The sequence below is a fragment of the Phacochoerus africanus genome, chromosome 5 (assembly GCF_016906955.1).
Source record: "Phacochoerus africanus isolate WHEZ1 chromosome 5, ROS_Pafr_v1, whole genome shotgun sequence".
Lineage (NCBI taxonomy): Eukaryota > Metazoa > Chordata > Mammalia > Artiodactyla > Suidae > Phacochoerus > Phacochoerus africanus.
In genome coordinates this window covers 44,707,973-44,724,524 of record NC_062548.1, presented here as the reverse complement: position 1 = coordinate 44,724,524, position 16,552 = coordinate 44,707,973, and the positions used below count along the sequence as shown (strand labels likewise).

At 54.4% G+C, this 16,552-nt stretch overlaps 1 protein-coding gene across 6 annotated transcripts; it reads right to left on the bottom strand.

Annotated features, from left to right (window-relative positions):
• Positions 1-865: 865 nt before the first annotated feature.
• RNPS1 (RNA binding protein with serine rich domain 1) lies at positions 866-11,225 on the bottom strand. 6 transcript variants are annotated; one of them, XM_047780858.1, is made up of 10 exons: positions 11,037-11,108; positions 10,647-10,734; positions 10,209-10,218; positions 7,437-7,624; positions 7,041-7,196; positions 5,972-6,163; positions 5,670-5,772; positions 5,219-5,372; positions 2,183-2,324; positions 866-1,702 (listed from the first exon to the last, which is right to left on the bottom strand). In XM_047780858.1, the coding sequence occupies exons 4-10, from the start codon at positions 7,505-7,507 to the stop codon at positions 1,603-1,605; spliced, it is 918 nt and encodes a 305-aa protein (XP_047636814.1). In that variant the 5' UTR covers positions 7,508-7,624; positions 10,209-10,218; positions 10,647-10,734; positions 11,037-11,108; the 3' UTR covers positions 866-1,602. The 6 variants fall into 6 exon arrangements, with proteins under 6 accessions (XP_047636814.1, XP_047636813.1, XP_047636816.1 ...); XM_047780857.1 differs by lacking the exon at positions 10,209-10,218; XM_047780860.1 differs by lacking the exon at positions 10,647-10,734 and having other exon boundaries at positions 11,037-11,076.
• Between the last annotated feature and the right edge of the window lie 5,327 nt (positions 11,226-16,552).

Here is a 16,552-nt window from a genome sequence, read left to right as displayed (position 1 = left end):
GGGTCACAGCTGAAGCAACCAGATCACACCCGCAGACGTGGGCACTGGAAGGGTGCTAACGGGGAGCTTAGAGCCGCAGTGCGCACTCCGGCCTGTGGGTGGCAGCTACAGCTGGTAGTTTAGCCACAGGCATGGGGGGAATCACAGCCTGATGACCAAGAATGGACCATGCACAAAACAGCAAGTGAACAAAACGTGGGCAGCACACAAGTGAGGCTGGGGACAAGAGGCATTCGCACACTGCCGGCAGGCCCCCAATGCTCCTCTACAAGAAAGGGAAGCCGAGTGAGCTACTGTCCGGGCTGCAGAAACGAATCTGACTAGTATCCATGAGGATGTGGGTTTGATCCTTGGCCTCGCTCAGTGGGTCAGTGATCCAGCATTAGCTCTAAACTGTGGTGTAGGCCAGTTGCTACATCTCCGATTGGACCCTTAGTCTGGGAAGCTTCACATGCTGTGGGTGCAGCCCTAAAAAGCAAAAAAAAAAAAAAAAGTAACCCCACGGTTTTATTTGTTTGACCCTGTAAGAAACACTACTGCTTGCAGGTGGAGACGAGGGAGGGATGGCAAGCCTGTGTGCACTGTTCTGACCAGTTTAACACTGGCCACGGTGGTGCATGACTGGCGGGCTTTGTTCTGGAACCTCCTGAGCACTTTCAGTTCTTCCTGTGAAACAAACTGGTCTACAATGTGCGCCTACGGAGCAGCCCAACACCCCTGTGTTTTCCTGGTTGAGAGGTCTTCAAGTGTGACTTTGGAGATGAAACCAAAAGAGTTTTCAGGCACCCATGTGTTTTTAATTCCCTCCAACTGAAGCTACCGTCTTTGGGGCCAAGGGACGGGAAGGAGGCAGTGATCCCGATGCTTGAGCTGCACACTATTCAAGGTTTATTCAACACAGCCCTTTTACTCTACACAACAAAGTACAAACACAACATTATCTAAAATGCTACAAAGTTACAAAACTCAAAACAAAATTTGTAGTACTGACTGTACAATAAAAGCCAAAAAAGCAATGTACACGTTGGTTGCCAAGGTATCCTGCACGGCCGTCAGGAATACCAACACAAGCACTTTCCGTGGTGACCTGCTACGACCAGACGCTTTCATTTCGGAGAAAGACAAGGGCTGTGTGTGCACGCACACACGCGAATATATGTAAAAACCATTCCGGGCAGGTAAGAGAGGGTATTTGATCCTAGAGGTCAGAGAGGATTCAAGTAGGGGGTAGGCCAGACTAATGGCAGCTGCATAAAAGCATATCCTTTCCTGAGGGACCCTGTAGGCCAACAGGTTAGGGCATGACTAGGCCACCAGACTGGCCCCGGGTCAACCACGGAATGGAAAAAACGTGCTCCCAGGCTGGGGCTGTGCCACTACCTGGCGCCCCCTGCTCATCCCTGCTGGCTCTGCCACTAAACTGACTCTCAGGAACTAGAAACGTGGGAGCTTTCTAGCCAGAAAACCATCTTTCCAGGCACATCCCCAAGCCTGCCCCTGAGTGAGAGCCTTCGTTCCTACCCATCCCCCTTTGGCTAGACAAGTGACGAAAGTGAGCTGGATGGGACATAAGTCTCAGGGGCAGAGCTTCCGTGGCTCCGCTTATCGGGAGGAGTTGGAGCTGGAGCGGCTCCTGTGGCGGCGGCGGCCGGGGGAGCGGGATCGTCGGCGCACAGGGGACCTGCGCCTGGGGGACCGCGACCTGTGGGAAGAGGAGAAACCACATCAGCCACAAGCACACAGGCCCAGGAGCAGCTCTGAATCTAGGACGGCAGGGGACGCAGCCCCGCTCAGAGCAACTCTATACAATTTCATACTCCAGCACCGAGTCAGGACAGCTTCCTCCGGGTGACACTGACAGCACCCCTAGGAGAGAAAGGAAGGTTCTGGAGACCAAAGGCACAAGCAGCAGGCTTCCTAGAGAGGCAGGCTGAACGCGGGCCTCTCCGCTGCTCCTCTGTTCCTTCCGGTTTTCTCACGGAGCAGGGGGAGGGTCACCCCCAGCCTCAGTCCCTCTATCAGGCAGCTGCTCTTCCTTTTCCCAGCTGGAAAGAACCCGATGGACCCCGGGAGCCACAGGTGCTGTGCTCCCTGCCGAGGTCCCCAAACCACTGCCCTCCGTATTAAAGAAATAAACCAAAACTGACCCTCGTCAGTCCTCAGAGACCCCACAGCAACTCACCTTCTCCTCATCCGTGGGGGTGACCTGCGCCACATAGGAGGTGGTGGCAGCATTCTCCTGGGAGGGCTGAATCGCCTGGGGGGTGGCCTAGGCCAGGGGGCCAGCACGGCAGTGGCAGTGATCTCCTGGCCATCGATTTGTCCTGTTAAAGAAAAGATAAAACCACAAAATATCTAACAAGCACCTACCCCGGGCAAGACTCAATGCCAGATGCGAGCAAGAAGGACAGAAGTGGGGGGACGAGGGCAAACGGTTTCATCAAGAAAACAATGAGGGACTCTGTTGATGCGCTGCGTGCTTCCTGGGGAGCACTATCCAAGTCACACCTAGAGATGCGCAAGCTGGAACATGCCAAGGGAGAGAAACTCAACTTGCTTTTTTTCGGTCTTTTCTAGGGCCGCACCCATGGCATGTGAAGGTTCCCAGGCTAGGGGTCGAATTGGAGCTACAGCTGCCGGCCTACACCACAGTCACAGCCACACTGGATCCTTAACCCACTGAGAGAGGCCAAGGATCAAACCTGCATCCTCATGGATGCTAGTCAGATTTGGTTCTGCTGAGCCATGGCGGAAACTCCTCAATTTCCTTCTAAAGAGCAATGGGAAGGGGGCAGGCAAGGAGTGGGGAGACCCATCAGGGGGCTTGGGCAGGAGTGCTGGGGGTGAAGTATGGGAACCTGAGGGTTAACTGGGATGTACAATTTCCAGAACTTGGGTGAAAGATGATCAGCACTAGGTTTCTGGATGACCTATGATCTCCTGAGGGGTGGGCCTGAGAGGAAGGGACTTCCTGGGTGGGCAGGTTCAGGAGATGTCAACGTCTATCAAGAGTCTGGAAATAGGAGTTCCCTTGTGGCTCAGTGCTAACGAATCTGACTAGTATCCATGAGGACAAGGGTTCGATCCCTGGCCTCACCCAGTGGGTTAAGGATACGGAAGGGCATTGAGATGTGGTGAAGTTTGAAGACGTGGCTTGGATCCCTTGTTGCTGTGGCTGTGGTGTAGGTCGGCAGCTACAGCTCCAGTTCAACCCCTAGCCTGGGAACTTGTATATGTCAGGGTGCGGTGCGCGTGGGCGCGCGTGCGCGCGCGCGCACACACACACACACACACTCTCTCTGGAAACAGTGCCTCAGGGAGATGAGTCTGTGTACAGCCAGGACTAAACCACATGCATGAACAAAAAGAACAGTAAGGGAGGCAGCTCTGAATGGAGGCCCAAGGAACCCTGCAGGGCCTCAGGGAGAGAACGAGCAAAGGAAACCAGCAGAGGCCCCAGAATCCCATGGGAGCCTGCACCCCAACCTCACACTCCACAACTCAGTCCAGGGACTGCTCATGGGACAAGCACAGCCCCTTATGCCCCCGAAGGGTGGAGAGCTCTTTCTATCCTCTCAGGCCTACTTTCAACTTCTGAAGTACTAAGGAGAGAACGCAGGAACCTGGACCAATGTTCAGGATACCTAAATGCAGCCTCTGGCAGCTCCTGGCCCCTGGCCAAAAGCCTGTCCAAATCAGGGATCTCACAGGTGCTGACTATGCAACATTAGAGACAAAGCCATCCCCTGGTGAGGTAGGTGCCAGTGAAGGCCAAGCCCTTCCACTTTCTTTCTGGAGACAGCATGCAGCCATTCTGTTCAGTGGTGCACAGCACAATATGAGGACACGAAAAACCCTGCCAGAACTGAAGACAATATGGAATGTTCATAATCACACACATCCTGAACGTGTCCAGGTCTCCTGAAGTGAGAGCTCTGACTCAGTCAAACACAGACTGAGTCTCTAAAACAGGCGTGACTCACAAGGTCAGGAGCTGAGGCACAAAGGGATGGACCGCAGCTCAGGCTCAACGCCCAGCACACTCTAGCGAGACTTAAGCAGATCAAAAGAGGGAGCACCTAAGTTTGTGGTATACAAACTCTACCAGAGCCCAAGGGCAATCACCCAAAAAACTGCCAGGCTACCTATCAAGTGTCTAACAGCCTGAGGGGTTCAGACTCTCCTGCCCCTTGGCCTGGCAGCCCACATGGCACTGCGGGCAATCCCGGGCCGTCAGCTCCAATGGCCTGGGTTACAGCAGCAGCGAGCTGGGCAGAGACAAATCCCACATTCCTTAAAACGCCAACTTGAAGACAAAATGAAAACGGGCAACTGAAATGAGGCACAAGTGTTCAAATGTCATTAAATTATTCTCCCAATACAAAGTGGCTTTAAATGTCATAAATAATTAAGACACAAGATCTTGGGAGATGGGTAAAATATGCGAATTCAGCAAAATTATCCTAAAAATGCTGAAATGTTAGCAAAACAGAAATTGAGTCAAAGAGGATTGGGGGGGGGGAGTTCCCATTGTGGCTCAGTGGAAATGAATCTGACTAGTATTCCTGAGGACACAGATTTGATCCCTGGCTTTGCTAGTGAGTTAAGGATCCTGAGTTGCAGTGGCTGTGGTGTAGGCCAGCAGCTGTAGCTCTGATTTGACCACTAGCCTGGGAACCCCCACATGCCCTGGGTGTGACCCTAAAAAGCCAAAAAAGGGGGGGAGGGTGAGAAAACATTCCTGGAGTTCCCCTGTGGTGCAGTGGGTTAAGGTCCTGGTATTGTCGCTGTAGCAGCTTGGTTGCTGCTGTGGCACAGTTTGATCCCCATCCCAGGAACTTCTACACACTGGAGGAATGGAGGCAAAAAAGAAAAGATTCCCACATAAAAACCATGCTTCATTACAGTCATAATGTTTATACTGAACAAAACAAAAACCTTCATTTCACCCTTATGCTCTTAAGGTATTGAAATGTTCTTAAAAGGCTACTGTAGTCATTATTTCATGAATTTTTTCCCCAAAGAATAACACTCCATAAAATATGTTTCTGGTAAACACAAACCCACGAGGGAGAACTGGAATTTTGAAAGAGCCCCAGGGAGTCTCACATTCAGCCAGGTTGGACGTCGGTTCTCATCACACTAGGTGCGACAGGTCCTGGTCTTGGACGGGGGACAGAGAAGGCAGGTCAGAGGAGAGCTGACACGGCTTACTCACCTCCGTCCATGTGCTTCAGCGCCTTCTCGGCTTCATCTGGATTCTCGAACTCCACGTAGGCGTAGCCCTTCGAGAGATGAGGGTGCATCCTTTCCACAGGCATGTCGATCATCTTAATCTTGCCATAGGTGGAGAATATCTCCATGATGTGATCCTGGGAGAAAGAAGGTCACTCGAGGGCCCACCCGCCAGGCACTGTGAGTCAGAGAAGGCGCCACAGTGACCACAGCCTCGCACCCAGGGGTAAACCTCCCAAAGGCACGTCACGTCTGTATCCCATCCAAGAGAATCAACCAGCGCTCTGCCTGAATCACGCGCCATGCAGCCAGCCCCCCGAAACGCGACATGTCAAGTTCCCCTTCCGGCAGAGGCCCCCTTCTCCAGTTTTCCACTTAAAAACTTTGCAAGTAACACAGCCCACTGTCCACTGGACAGAAGCAGGATTCCTCACCTTGGTCACGTTCCTGGTGAGCCTCCCGATGTGCACTTTGGTGGGTTTAGGGGAAGGGCTCCGCCGCTTCCTCTCCTTTTCATCTCTTTTGGGCGGTTTGGACCTGACGGAAAAAATAAAACATCAGCAGCAATCTGTGACGTCAAGCTTTTAGTGGGGATGTTAACGGCTCGTGTGACAGCGTTCTACCAGTTTGTGCACATTGTCCCTGGCCCATACTTCTGATTACTAAGGCAAGAAGATTCCTTTTTTGCTCTACTTTAATCATTCACAAGCTCCAGGCTGGAAGGGAGCTAGCTCACTTGGAACGGGAACGCCGCCTGTTGTCGTGTCTGCGCCGAGAAGGACTCGGAGAGCCAGAGGAACTGCTGGAGCTGGAGCTGCGGGATGTGCTGGAACTTCCTGAGCGGCTCGATGCCGAAGACGAGCTGGAGCCACTGCTGGAGCCCGTGCTGGTGCTGGAGCCTGAGCTGGAGGTAGAGCTGGACCGAGACCTGAGGGCAAGAGGGAGGGGCCCCGACAACAGTGATGGAAGAGCAACTCCCCACAGCACCATCAAGCTGGCCTGGCTCAGGAGACCTCTGCCCTTGTATTTTCAAGCGTCCCCCGGGGGGAAACATTGACACTCCCCTTCCCCGCCCTCAGCAGGGACAGAAAACAGCATGCGGATTGTGCAGTGACAGGAAAGGAAGAGCGAGCCCCTCTCTACCCACATAGAAGCCACGCCTGTAAAGGAGGCCAGCAAGTCAGAAGCACCAATTCAGCCTGGAAACCAGCTACTGACTCCGGCTGGGTTTCAGCAGATGGAAAAGACTCCCTAGGCTGGGGAATCTGATCACAACCCCAAATCAAAAGCACTTGAGAGACGAACCATGCCCCTAGTCGCCCCATTCCCTAACATCGCTAAGAAAAAAAAAAAAAAAATCCCAACACCATTTTCTATATATAATCAGGTTTGCCACAAATCGGGGTCTCTATTGATAATCCGAGTGTCTTCTCTAACATAATTAACGCACTCTAAGTGCGGCGGAGGGAGAAGGATGGACTGGGAGCTTGGGGTCAGTAGATGCAAACTATGACATTTACAATGGACAGACAATAAGGTCTTACTGGACAGCACAGGGAACCATATCCAGCCTCTTGGGAGAGACCAGGATGGAAGATGATACCAGAAAAGCAATACATATATACATATATGGGAGTGGGTCGCTTTGCTGTACAGCAAAAATTGGCACACCAGTGTAAATCAACTAGACTTTAAGGGAAAAAAAAAAAGAGAGAGACAAGAGTGCCCTCTGGGCTCTTTGGGCAGGAAGAGAGACACGGCTGCGGAAGCGAGGCCCTGGCAGCGCTCTAACCCACCAGCCCCACCTGGTGCTGCTGCTACCACTGGAAGCGCTGCGCCTCTTCCGAGTTTTATCCCTGCCACGGTCCTTCTCGCTCGACTCCTTGGTGGCCCCTTTATCTTTAGAGCGGTCCTTGGACTTTTCCTCAGAGCGGTCTTTGCGTTTCGTAGGAGAAGGAGCCCTGGACGGTGAGGAAGAGCGTGAGACTGCAGGCCCCGGTGACTGGACCCTGAAGCAACAGCACCACCCAAAAGGGGATCCAAAGGGCTACAGAAATCCCAGGCAATCACAGAGCACAATGATCTGTGGCTTAGGACACTTGCATGTAAAATGCAAGACATTTCCAAGTTCCCCCTTTCTCACGGTCCCTAGCAACGAGTACCCCCAAAGTAGCACTAGAAAAATCTGACAGAAGGATTACCTAGTGCTGGACTTTTTATTATTTTCTTTGACTCCTAGCAAGCTCTTCTTTTTCACTCCTGATAAATCCATTCTCCCCTTCTGAGGTGTTCAAAGCAGCAATGGCGGCCTCACTTATCTGAACTCTCACTTCTAACTTGAGTCTGAGAAATGATCCCTAATCGATTGCAATTTACGCCAAAGTGCAGCCTAATAACAAGACAAAAGGATTTACAGGGTCAATTGGCAACAAATCGACTTGGCGGTCAAAAGCCAGGCACAGCAGAAGGCAGCAAGGAACACAGTAAGCAGCAAGCATCTACAGAGCCAGGAACAACACCTCTGGGATGGCCGGGCACCATTTCCTCGGGGAGGGTCCCGCTCCCACTCCTGCAGGAGGCACAGGTGGAACCTCAGCTTGTGGTTTCTCAAGGACACGGTGGTGGTGTCCTGTTATTTCACAGGTGGTACAATACCCGTTTTTCTTTCACAAGTTTGCTGTCGAGCCCTACAGTCCTTATAAAATACCACAGCATCTCATTTGCATGCAGAACAGAGAAAATCCACCAACAGGAGTAGATCTCATCTCATTGCTATGACCTTTGTAAAATACAGTGTGTATGATATGACTGGAAACAAAAGCCCTTTCAAAAGTACCAGCATCAAAACATTTAATACTGGGAGTTCCTGTCGTGGCTCAATGGTTAACGAATCTGACTAGGAACCATGAGGTTGCGGGTTCGATCCCTGGTCTTGCTCAGTGGGTTAAGGATCCGGCGTTGCTGTGAGCTGTGGTGTAGGTTGCAGACTCGCCTTGGATCCCGAGTTGCTGCGGCTCTGGCGTAGGCCGGCAGCTACAGCTCCGTTTAGACCCCCAGCCAGGGAACCTCCATATGCTGCGGGTATGGCCCTAGAAAAGGCAAAACAAAACGAAAACTAAAAACAACCCCCCCCCCAAAACCATTTAATACTGGAGTTCCCATTGTGGCTTAGCGGTAATGAACCTGACTATTATCCATGAGGACACGGGCTCAATCCCTAGCCTCACTCAGTGGGTTAAGGATCTGGCATCGCCTCGAGTCAGCTGGTAGCTGCAGCTCCGATCCGGGCCCTAGCCAGGGAACTTTCATACGCCCCAAGTGCTGCCCTAAAAAACAAACAAACAAACAAAACACAAAAAAATCCCCCCAAACAAACCAGCAACAACCACCCCCAACATTTAATACTCAGTGCAAACAAGTGAAATGTCCCCTCTGAACAGTTAAAAAGCATGAGAACAATACATTAAAAAGCAGTCGTTGCAAATATTAAAGATGCACATGCACATGGAAATGTTATGGAGAGGTATACCCGAGACAAAATAAGATGGATGACATAAAGCAAATACAGCAAAAATGTAAATTGTAGACTCTAGGTGGCCCTGGTTATGTGGCTATTTACTGTACAAAAGTTTCCCAACTTTTCTGTGTGTTCACATTTTTTCAAAAATAAAATTGGAGGGAAACAAGCAGACACTGGAATTGAAGCAGTTATTGTATGTGACGGTTCAGCAAAAGGCCTGGACTGCAGTATGTACTCAGTAAATGATCATTAGTAAATACCGTTCAAGAACCAACTACCAGTTCATTGTGGGTCCCGTTTCCTGGGGACTGCTGCCTTTCGTGGTTCCAGTCAAGTTTTGTAGGATTTGCTGGAGTTCTAAGCAGAGATCTTAGGATGTCAGCTTCTACTACTTCCACCTCACCTTCCTCAACAGCCTGTAAGTCACCTGGACAGACACAGCCGACTAATTTGGAGCCTGTTCCTAAGTCTGCAGTGGTGCCAAAATGTTGGATAATCACTGACTCAAGAGTGTCCAGCTTTGGACAATCAAAGAGAATACAAAAGAGAACATCACCTTTGTTGCTCTTTTCCAGGGCTACAGTCTTTTAAAATGCTCGGTCTTAAAATAATAAGGTACAGGAGATGTGGACCAGGCAAGCTGGGATAAGTCAGTTCTCAGACACTCATTGAGTCTAACTCAATGGTTAAGAGTCTGGAGTCAGCCTGCTTGGCTTTCGTTCAAAGCTTTGTTGTGTGACCTTGGATAAATCACCTAACCTTTCTAGCCTCAATTTTTCATCAGTCTATGCCTCATAGTTATCAAATACATAAATCAAACTGACCCATAAAAGAAACTTGGCACCTACTTAAGGCTCAATAAACTTCAGCTAATTTCAGAAGAAAGGCGCTGGAGGTTCTTTCCCCATAAAAACTCCCGACTCTAAATAAAAGTCGCACACAACCTCTGAATGCTCAAGAGAGGATCACCAAGCAGAAAGAGTACCCTAACATTTTGCTAACAGGAACATTTGCAAAAAGTAGAAATGAAACAGATGTAGTTAACTTTTAGTAATGTATTTATCTGACACCCTATACCCCAAATATTATCTTTTCACCAATCAGTATCCAAGTGTATTAACAAAATATCTACGCCTCCCCATACCAAGTCTTTTAAACACCTCCCTTTGGGCTGGGTCTATTTCAAGTGCCCAATATCCACAAGTGGCCAATTACTGAACCAACCTTACTGAACAGATGACAGAGTGCAGATTGCTGGGCCCCACCCCAGGTCTAAAGATCTGCCCTAATGTACTTTGTAAATAAAACTCTAGCAAGTTATTCTTAAAACTCTGGAAAGTTAAGAACCAAAGAGTACATAAACGCTTCGCTGGGCGAGGCCTAGGTGCTAGAAAGCAATGCTTGATGTTCTCTGTTTACACAAGTTCAGGTAACAGCACAGGACTCTGGTTACCTCCCCCATCCTCCGGAAAGGTGCGCAGTCCAACAGCCAGAGAGAGGAGAAAACAATTAGTTAAATCTCGAGTAGCTACCGCTTCAGGTCATATCTTCAGAGCCCCTTCGCCGCTGAACAGTACGTTTTAGGCAGATTCATGCGAAATTACAAAGGCAAAAAGCCACATCTCTTCTCCACTGATATTTAACTTTCCCGTACCCTCCCTCCTGGGGCAAGCCGGGAAACAGAGCTCCAAGGCATTAAGGGCCATATCCCCAAAGATCGGCACCGAGAACGGCACACAGGAGTCCGACAAATGTTCGTGGAGTCCATGTTTAAACCAAGATCTTCAAAAGGAAGGTCAGACGGTCACCCAGGGCACCCCACAAAGCAACTCTGCACCCACCGGCCCCGGGCCCAACGCGACCTCGCCGCCCCCCGACCGCGTAGACTCACAACTCCCCAGTCCAGGCGCCGGGCTGCGAGGGCTTCCAGGGAAGGGCCTGGCGTTGCGAGCCTGGGTCTCCTGCCCGGCGAGAGGACCCTGAGGGTGGAGGCCGAGTTCCCGGCTGCTCCGAATTCCGCGGGCCTCCCTGGGCCCGCCGCAGAGAAGACGAAGCGAGGGCGCCCTTCCGCCCGCCGCAGCCCCGACCACTTCCGGGCCGCGGCCTCGGCGACTCCTACTCAGCCCGCCCCTGGCCACTCTTTCTTCTTAAGAACTACACCGCGCCGCTAGGCCGCCGTTGCCACCGCGGGGCCGGGGAGCGGGCCGGCTTCACGATGCACCCCGCCGACCTTGGCGAGTGGCCCCCGAAGCTCGGATGGGGTCGGATTCCCGCAACTTACATCTTCCCGCCGCCGAGACCTCCTCCCGCTCTCCTCAGCCGCCGAGGCCGGCGCCGCTCTGGCGTCAGGATTAGGGAGCGGGAAGGCGCCGTCGTCCGGCGCGCAGCGATGACGTAGAGCGCCTCAGCCAATGAGCGCGAGCAAGGAGAGTGTTAAAGAGCCAAGGCCGTGTGTAGCGCCCCGCGTTGGAGCGTCGTGGGCCGCCACGGGCTGGCTGCGCGGCGCATAGGGAGGGCAAACTGGCAGCTTGCTGGGGCTGGGAGGGCCGTGCCGCGTGGTAGCTCGCGGGCCGGCGCGGGGCGGGTTAAGGCGGCCCTGCCCCTCTACGTGCGCCTGCGTCCTGGGCTCGCCGCGGGCTTGGTGCGGTCCGTGGGCGCTGGGCCTGAGACCCGCAGTTTCGGGCGGCGGGGTTGGGGGAGGGGTGCGCAGGTGCCGCGGCCTCTAGCCGACCGTCGTGGGGACCGGCCGGGCAGAGGGTTCGTGCGGTTAGAAGCCTCTCAGGGAGTGGCCAGGCAGACGCAGCTATTACTCCAGCGGAACTCGGCCGGGTGGGTAAGACGGGGTAGTGCCGTCAGAAAGAACGGGCAGCAAAAGGCAGGGTAGAAGACGAGGTGCAGGAGTCCCCGTCGTGGCTCAGGGGAAACAAGTCTGACTACAGTCCATGAGGACGCCGGTTAGATCCCTGGCCTTAATCAGTGGATTAAGGATCCGGCGTTGCCTATGAGCTGTGATGTAAGGTCGCAGACGCGGCTGGGATCTGGTGTTGCTGTGGCTGTGTCGTAGGCTGGCAGCTGCAGCTCCGATTCGCTCCCTGACCTGGGAACCTCCAAATACCGCACATGCGGCCCCGAAAAGGCAATAAATAAATACATTAAAAATTTAAAAAAGGAGTTCCCATTGTGGCTCAGTGGTTAACCAATCCGACTAGGAAGCATGAGGTTGCGGGTTCGATCCCTGACCTTGCTCAGTGGATTAAGGATCCGGTGTTGCCGTGAGCTGTGGTGTAGGTCGCAGGCGCAGCTCGGATCCTGCATTGCAGTGGCTCTGGCGTAGGCCGGCGGCTACCTCTAGCCTGGGAACCTACATATGCAGCGAGAGAGGTCCAAGAAATGGCAAAAAGACAAAAAATAATAAAAATAAAAAGAGAAGACGAGGTGCAGAAGTCAGGGCGCCTCTGTGGAGGTGACACTGCAGCTGAGACCCAAGTGGAAGGGTGCCCTCAGCCGAGAGACGAGCAGGTGCAAAGGCGCAGAGGCTTGCTGGCAGAAGCCGGGGCTAGGAAGTTGGAGTTTAGCGTTTGGGGGGAACTTGGAAGGTGTGCAAGATAAGGCGCCAAGGCTTCATCCCAGGGCTGGTGGATGGTGCAGGCGGGGAGGCATTGCCAGAGCCTCCCGGCAACGGCAAGGGGGTGAGGTTCAGAGGCCCAGGACCAGGCAGGAGGCTGTTGGAGTAAAACCAGGCTCTGAGAGGGCCAGGTCTTGCAGGGTTTGTTGACTGCTGTGTACCTGCTTCCTTCCTTATTGGAAGGAGGGGAGGAAGGTGCACCCCTGTCTCAGAACAGGTGGAACGGGTAGACTCAGCAGGGAAGAGAAGAGAGCAGATCCAGGGTGTGTTCCGGGGAAAGGAACCACTGTGGTGCGGAGATGGGCCAGAGATGGGCACCTGGACGGTGCCTTTGATACCTCATCCTGGGCTGAGGGGTGTCTGAGGAGTCGGGGACAAAAGACAGGCAGGGGCAGCCTCCCTTTGGAGGCCTCTCTGCTGAGACCTCTGCACACTCTTGGGAGGGGGCTTGGCAGGCGGAGTCAGTCCAGGTTGTGGTTCTCCCTCTGGATTTAGATTTGGGGAGTGGGGGCCATTTAGAGAAGGTAAATGACCTCGGCATCATGGTCACATCGGCCAGGCCAGGTGGTGGCATAAGTGTAACAGAGCCGCAGCCCTGGCCCTGCAGCAAGCAGTTAAGGGGCCCAGGGGGTCGGTGTTGGGGATGTTGTGGTCTTGCTGGGCCCTGCCTGCTGTGCGGGGAGTCTATGAGGAGCCCATGGCAGCGGGTCAGAGTCCCACACATCCTGGGCCAAGTCGGTGTGTACCTGAAAGGCCTTGAATCCAGAGCCGTTGTCCAGGTAGGCGGTGTCAACCTAGGTGGGGATGAGGCAGGCCCTGTGGTCCCACCGAGGCGCATGGAGGAGGCACAGGCAGCTGGGCTGACAGCCCCTTCTGGGTTTTCTGTTGTTCATGCTCTGAAGTCATAGAATTTGGCATGTATATAATTTTCAACACATATTGAATCTAAGAGCATGATTTAGTCAGACACTTAGGAATTTAATCAAATTTGGTTCTGAATATTGTTGATTTTATCATCAGCTGTTGAGCTTTGAAATTTGAGCATCTGGGCTTTTGCCACTTTGAGAAGCAGCGGAACATGTTCGGAAGGAACATGAGAAAATAAAACTCCAGAGATCCCCAGACCCCAGCCTTCCAGGAGGCCTGGGCCTCTCCCCTCCCGGCCCCCAGTGGCAACCTGCTGAGGCCATGGGGATTGGGGGCCTCCGGGGGTCTCTGGCTCAGGTGCGAGGGAAGTGGGGGGAGGACTCCCGTGGACAGGGCATTGGGCAGCTAGCCCCAGGCCTGGGGCTCCGCACCACGGGCATCCTGTGGGCTCTGGCCAGTGTCCCAAGCCCATTTCCTTTTCCCCCAGGGCCAAGGGCCACCTGCTTCTCATGAGGGGCTGCCGCACGTTGAGAGCCTACTCGCCTCAAGGCAGAATGTCCCCTCTGCCTTATCTGCTATGGGCCTGATGGCCTCTGCGGTGCCTGCCCTTGGAGGTTGGTACCCTGGCACACTGAAAGGGTCAGGGATGGCCTGGGTTGTGTAGGAGGTCACGGTGGGCCACACGGGAGCTTTGAGCAGGCATCACATCTCCTTGTACAAAATGTCAAGGAAGCACTTTTTTTTTTTCTCTTTTTGGCTTTTCCAGGGCCACATTCGTGGCATATGGGGGTTCCCAGGCTAGGGGTCTAATCGGAGCTGTAGCCACCGGCCTATGCCAGAGCCACAGCAACTTGGGATCCGAGCCGCATCTGCGACCTATACCACAGCTCACGGCAATGCCAGATCCTTAACCCACTGAGCAAGGCCAGGGATTGAACCCGCAACCTCATGGTTCCTAGTCAGGTTCGTTAACCACTGAGCCACAATGGGAACTCCAGGAAGCACTTCTATTCGTTGCTGACAGGCTCTGTGCTAAGGACGGGCATGGCCCAGCTCAGTGGAAGAAAGAGATTCGGGTGGGGTCAGGGAGATGGGGACGGCTTGGTGACCCTGAGGGAGGCATTAGAGGAGCAGGTAACCTGGCTCCTGTCTGTGGGGGCGAACGCCTGCAGCCCTGAAGGAGCCCAGGAAGAGGTACTGGCCAGTCTGAGCGGGCCAGCCAGCCAGTGAGGGTCTGGAGTTGTGGGGAGGCCTTCTGGGCTCCAGGAGAGCTGCATTCCCAAGGTGTGGGGGCATCAGTTTCCAATGAGGTCCCCCTGGGAAGCACAGGCTGCCTACTGGAGGGGCCGTGTGGCCAGGGCTGTGGGCAGTGGGCTTGGGAGCCTGTGCTGGTCTTCATGCCCGAAACCCTGGGTCTACTTCTGCCCCAAGGGGGTCAAGCATCATGCTATCTCAGCTGCCCAGCCTGGGAGGGTCCAGGCCGGAGAAGGGGAGCAGGGGTGCCGCAGGCCTGCACGAGATGCCCTGGCCCCTGGCTTCCCTCTGGCCACCCGCAGCCGGTGGATTTGGGGCTTCTCGGACCTTGGAGGCATCCAAGTCGGCATCTCTGGGGTATGGGCCGGGCCCCAGGAGCGGGGCCTGGGCAGCCCCGTGTGTTGAGGAAGGAAGGCAGGGCCCCCTCTTCCCGGGCCCGACCCCCAGCTTCAGCTGCTCTTCCAGTCTGCCTGAAGCCCAGGCCCGCGTGCCTGTCAGATGGGGACGAGGCTCCGGGGCCCAGGGCTGGGCTGCCTCCTGGCTCTTTCTCCTTCTCGGGCACCCCTCTACCCTGAACCCCGCTCAGGGAGCCCTGCCCTCCCTTGCGGAAGGGAGAGGGGCTGTAGGAGCTTGAACGAGCCATGGCTTGGGGTCAGACCTGAGTAGGGTTCAGGGATGGGGCCTGGTGTCTGGAGGGTGGCGTGATGTGCCCTCGGCTTGCTGGCCTCAGCCGCAGGGTTGGGTGAGCAGCCTAACCCTGACGTTGGTGTTGGGGTGCTTCTCAGACCCTCTGTAGGCCATCTCCTCCATGCAGGGGTGGGTGCAGCTCAGCCCCTCTGGACCCAGCTGGGCCCAGGCTGTCCACCTGGAGTATGGCTCTGGATACTGTCCAGCTGGGCCCAGGCTGTCCACCTGGAGCTGGCAGGGTCTGGATGAGCATGAGTGACACTCACTTTCACGCTACTGGTCTGTGTGGAGGTTGGGGGGATCACAGAGGGCCCGGTGAGCTATGCCATGAGTGTTGCTCTGGTCCCCAGAGGTGGCATCCAGCTGTCCTGGCTCACAGTCTAGCCTCAGGCTGGTCTTTGGGAATCCTTTCCCTCATCCACAGGCTCTGGCCCTGCAGGTGTCAAGTCTGACTGGCCTGGGCCCTGGGACCTTACTGTCTCCTTGTGTTTGAGGAACTGACTGGGTTAAGGCCTGCTCCTCCCCATCTGGCGTGCCTGCTCATCCCCAGACGGTTAGTGGCCACCCTTGGACCTGCCTTCCAGCCCTCCGTCTGGGCACTGGCCTTGGCTCCTGCCCTGTCTTGTCTGCTGCCTTGTGAGACTGGGCCAGGGTCCCCCGGACTTGCGTGGCCTCAGCTTCCCATCGAGTCCTGGGACTAAAGGTCTGGGATTGGAATTTTCCCAGACAGAAACTGTCCAGTTTGTCTTGCAACCAAAGGGCAAGGGCAGTCTGGAGTTGGGGGAGGGGGAAGTGGACCTTGGGATATGGCCACCACCAGCCCGGGGGGAACAATTCCTGCGTGTTCTGGCTCTAGTGCAGCCCCCTGCCTGTGTTCTGGACAAAAACATGGGGTGCCCTCCCCCTGCTTCCTGCTCAGAGGCACCTTGGACCCTGGAAGGGGACCTTGAGGAGGGTTGCCTGCAGCTGGATGGAGTGGGCAGATGGAGGAGGGCTCCCTGAGACCTTGACCACCAGTGACAGAACGCCTAACTTGCCTTCTCTGGATCTTGACTTGGCCAAGAAATAAACCCTTGCCTTTTTAAATCTCTGGGGTGTGGTTTTCTGATAAGCGCAGCAAGCCGTGGACCCCTGAGTCCTCCGGGTGCTCCCGACAGGGCCCGTGCCTGCCCTCTGAGCCCCACCGCTGCAGCCTCGGCCAGGCTGCCTCGTCTTCTCCACCGCTGAGTGGTCTCCAAAAGGGATCTCTGGTCACGACAGGCCCCACGTGCATCCTGCCAGTCTCTGCACCCATCGCGCCACCTCACTGCTGTGGACCAGCGCAGTCTGATTTCACACGTGTGCCTCACATGTGCTGTTCCTTT

Excerpts from the sequence above, each read along its gene's own strand:
- RNPS1 (XM_047780856.1), bottom strand. The coding sequence starts at position 7,507 with ATGGATTTATCAGGAGTGAAAAAGAAGAGCTTGCTAGGAGTCAAAGAA. Across the intron at positions 6,164-7,040 it reads AGTGGTAGCAGCAGCACCAG|GTCTCGGTCCAGCTCTACCT; the intron begins GTGGGGCTGGTG and ends TCTTGCCCTCAG. Across the intron at positions 2,325-5,218 it reads GCTGAAGCACATGGACGGAG|GACAAATCGATGGCCAGGAG; the intron begins GTGAGTAAGCCG and ends TTTCTTTAACAG.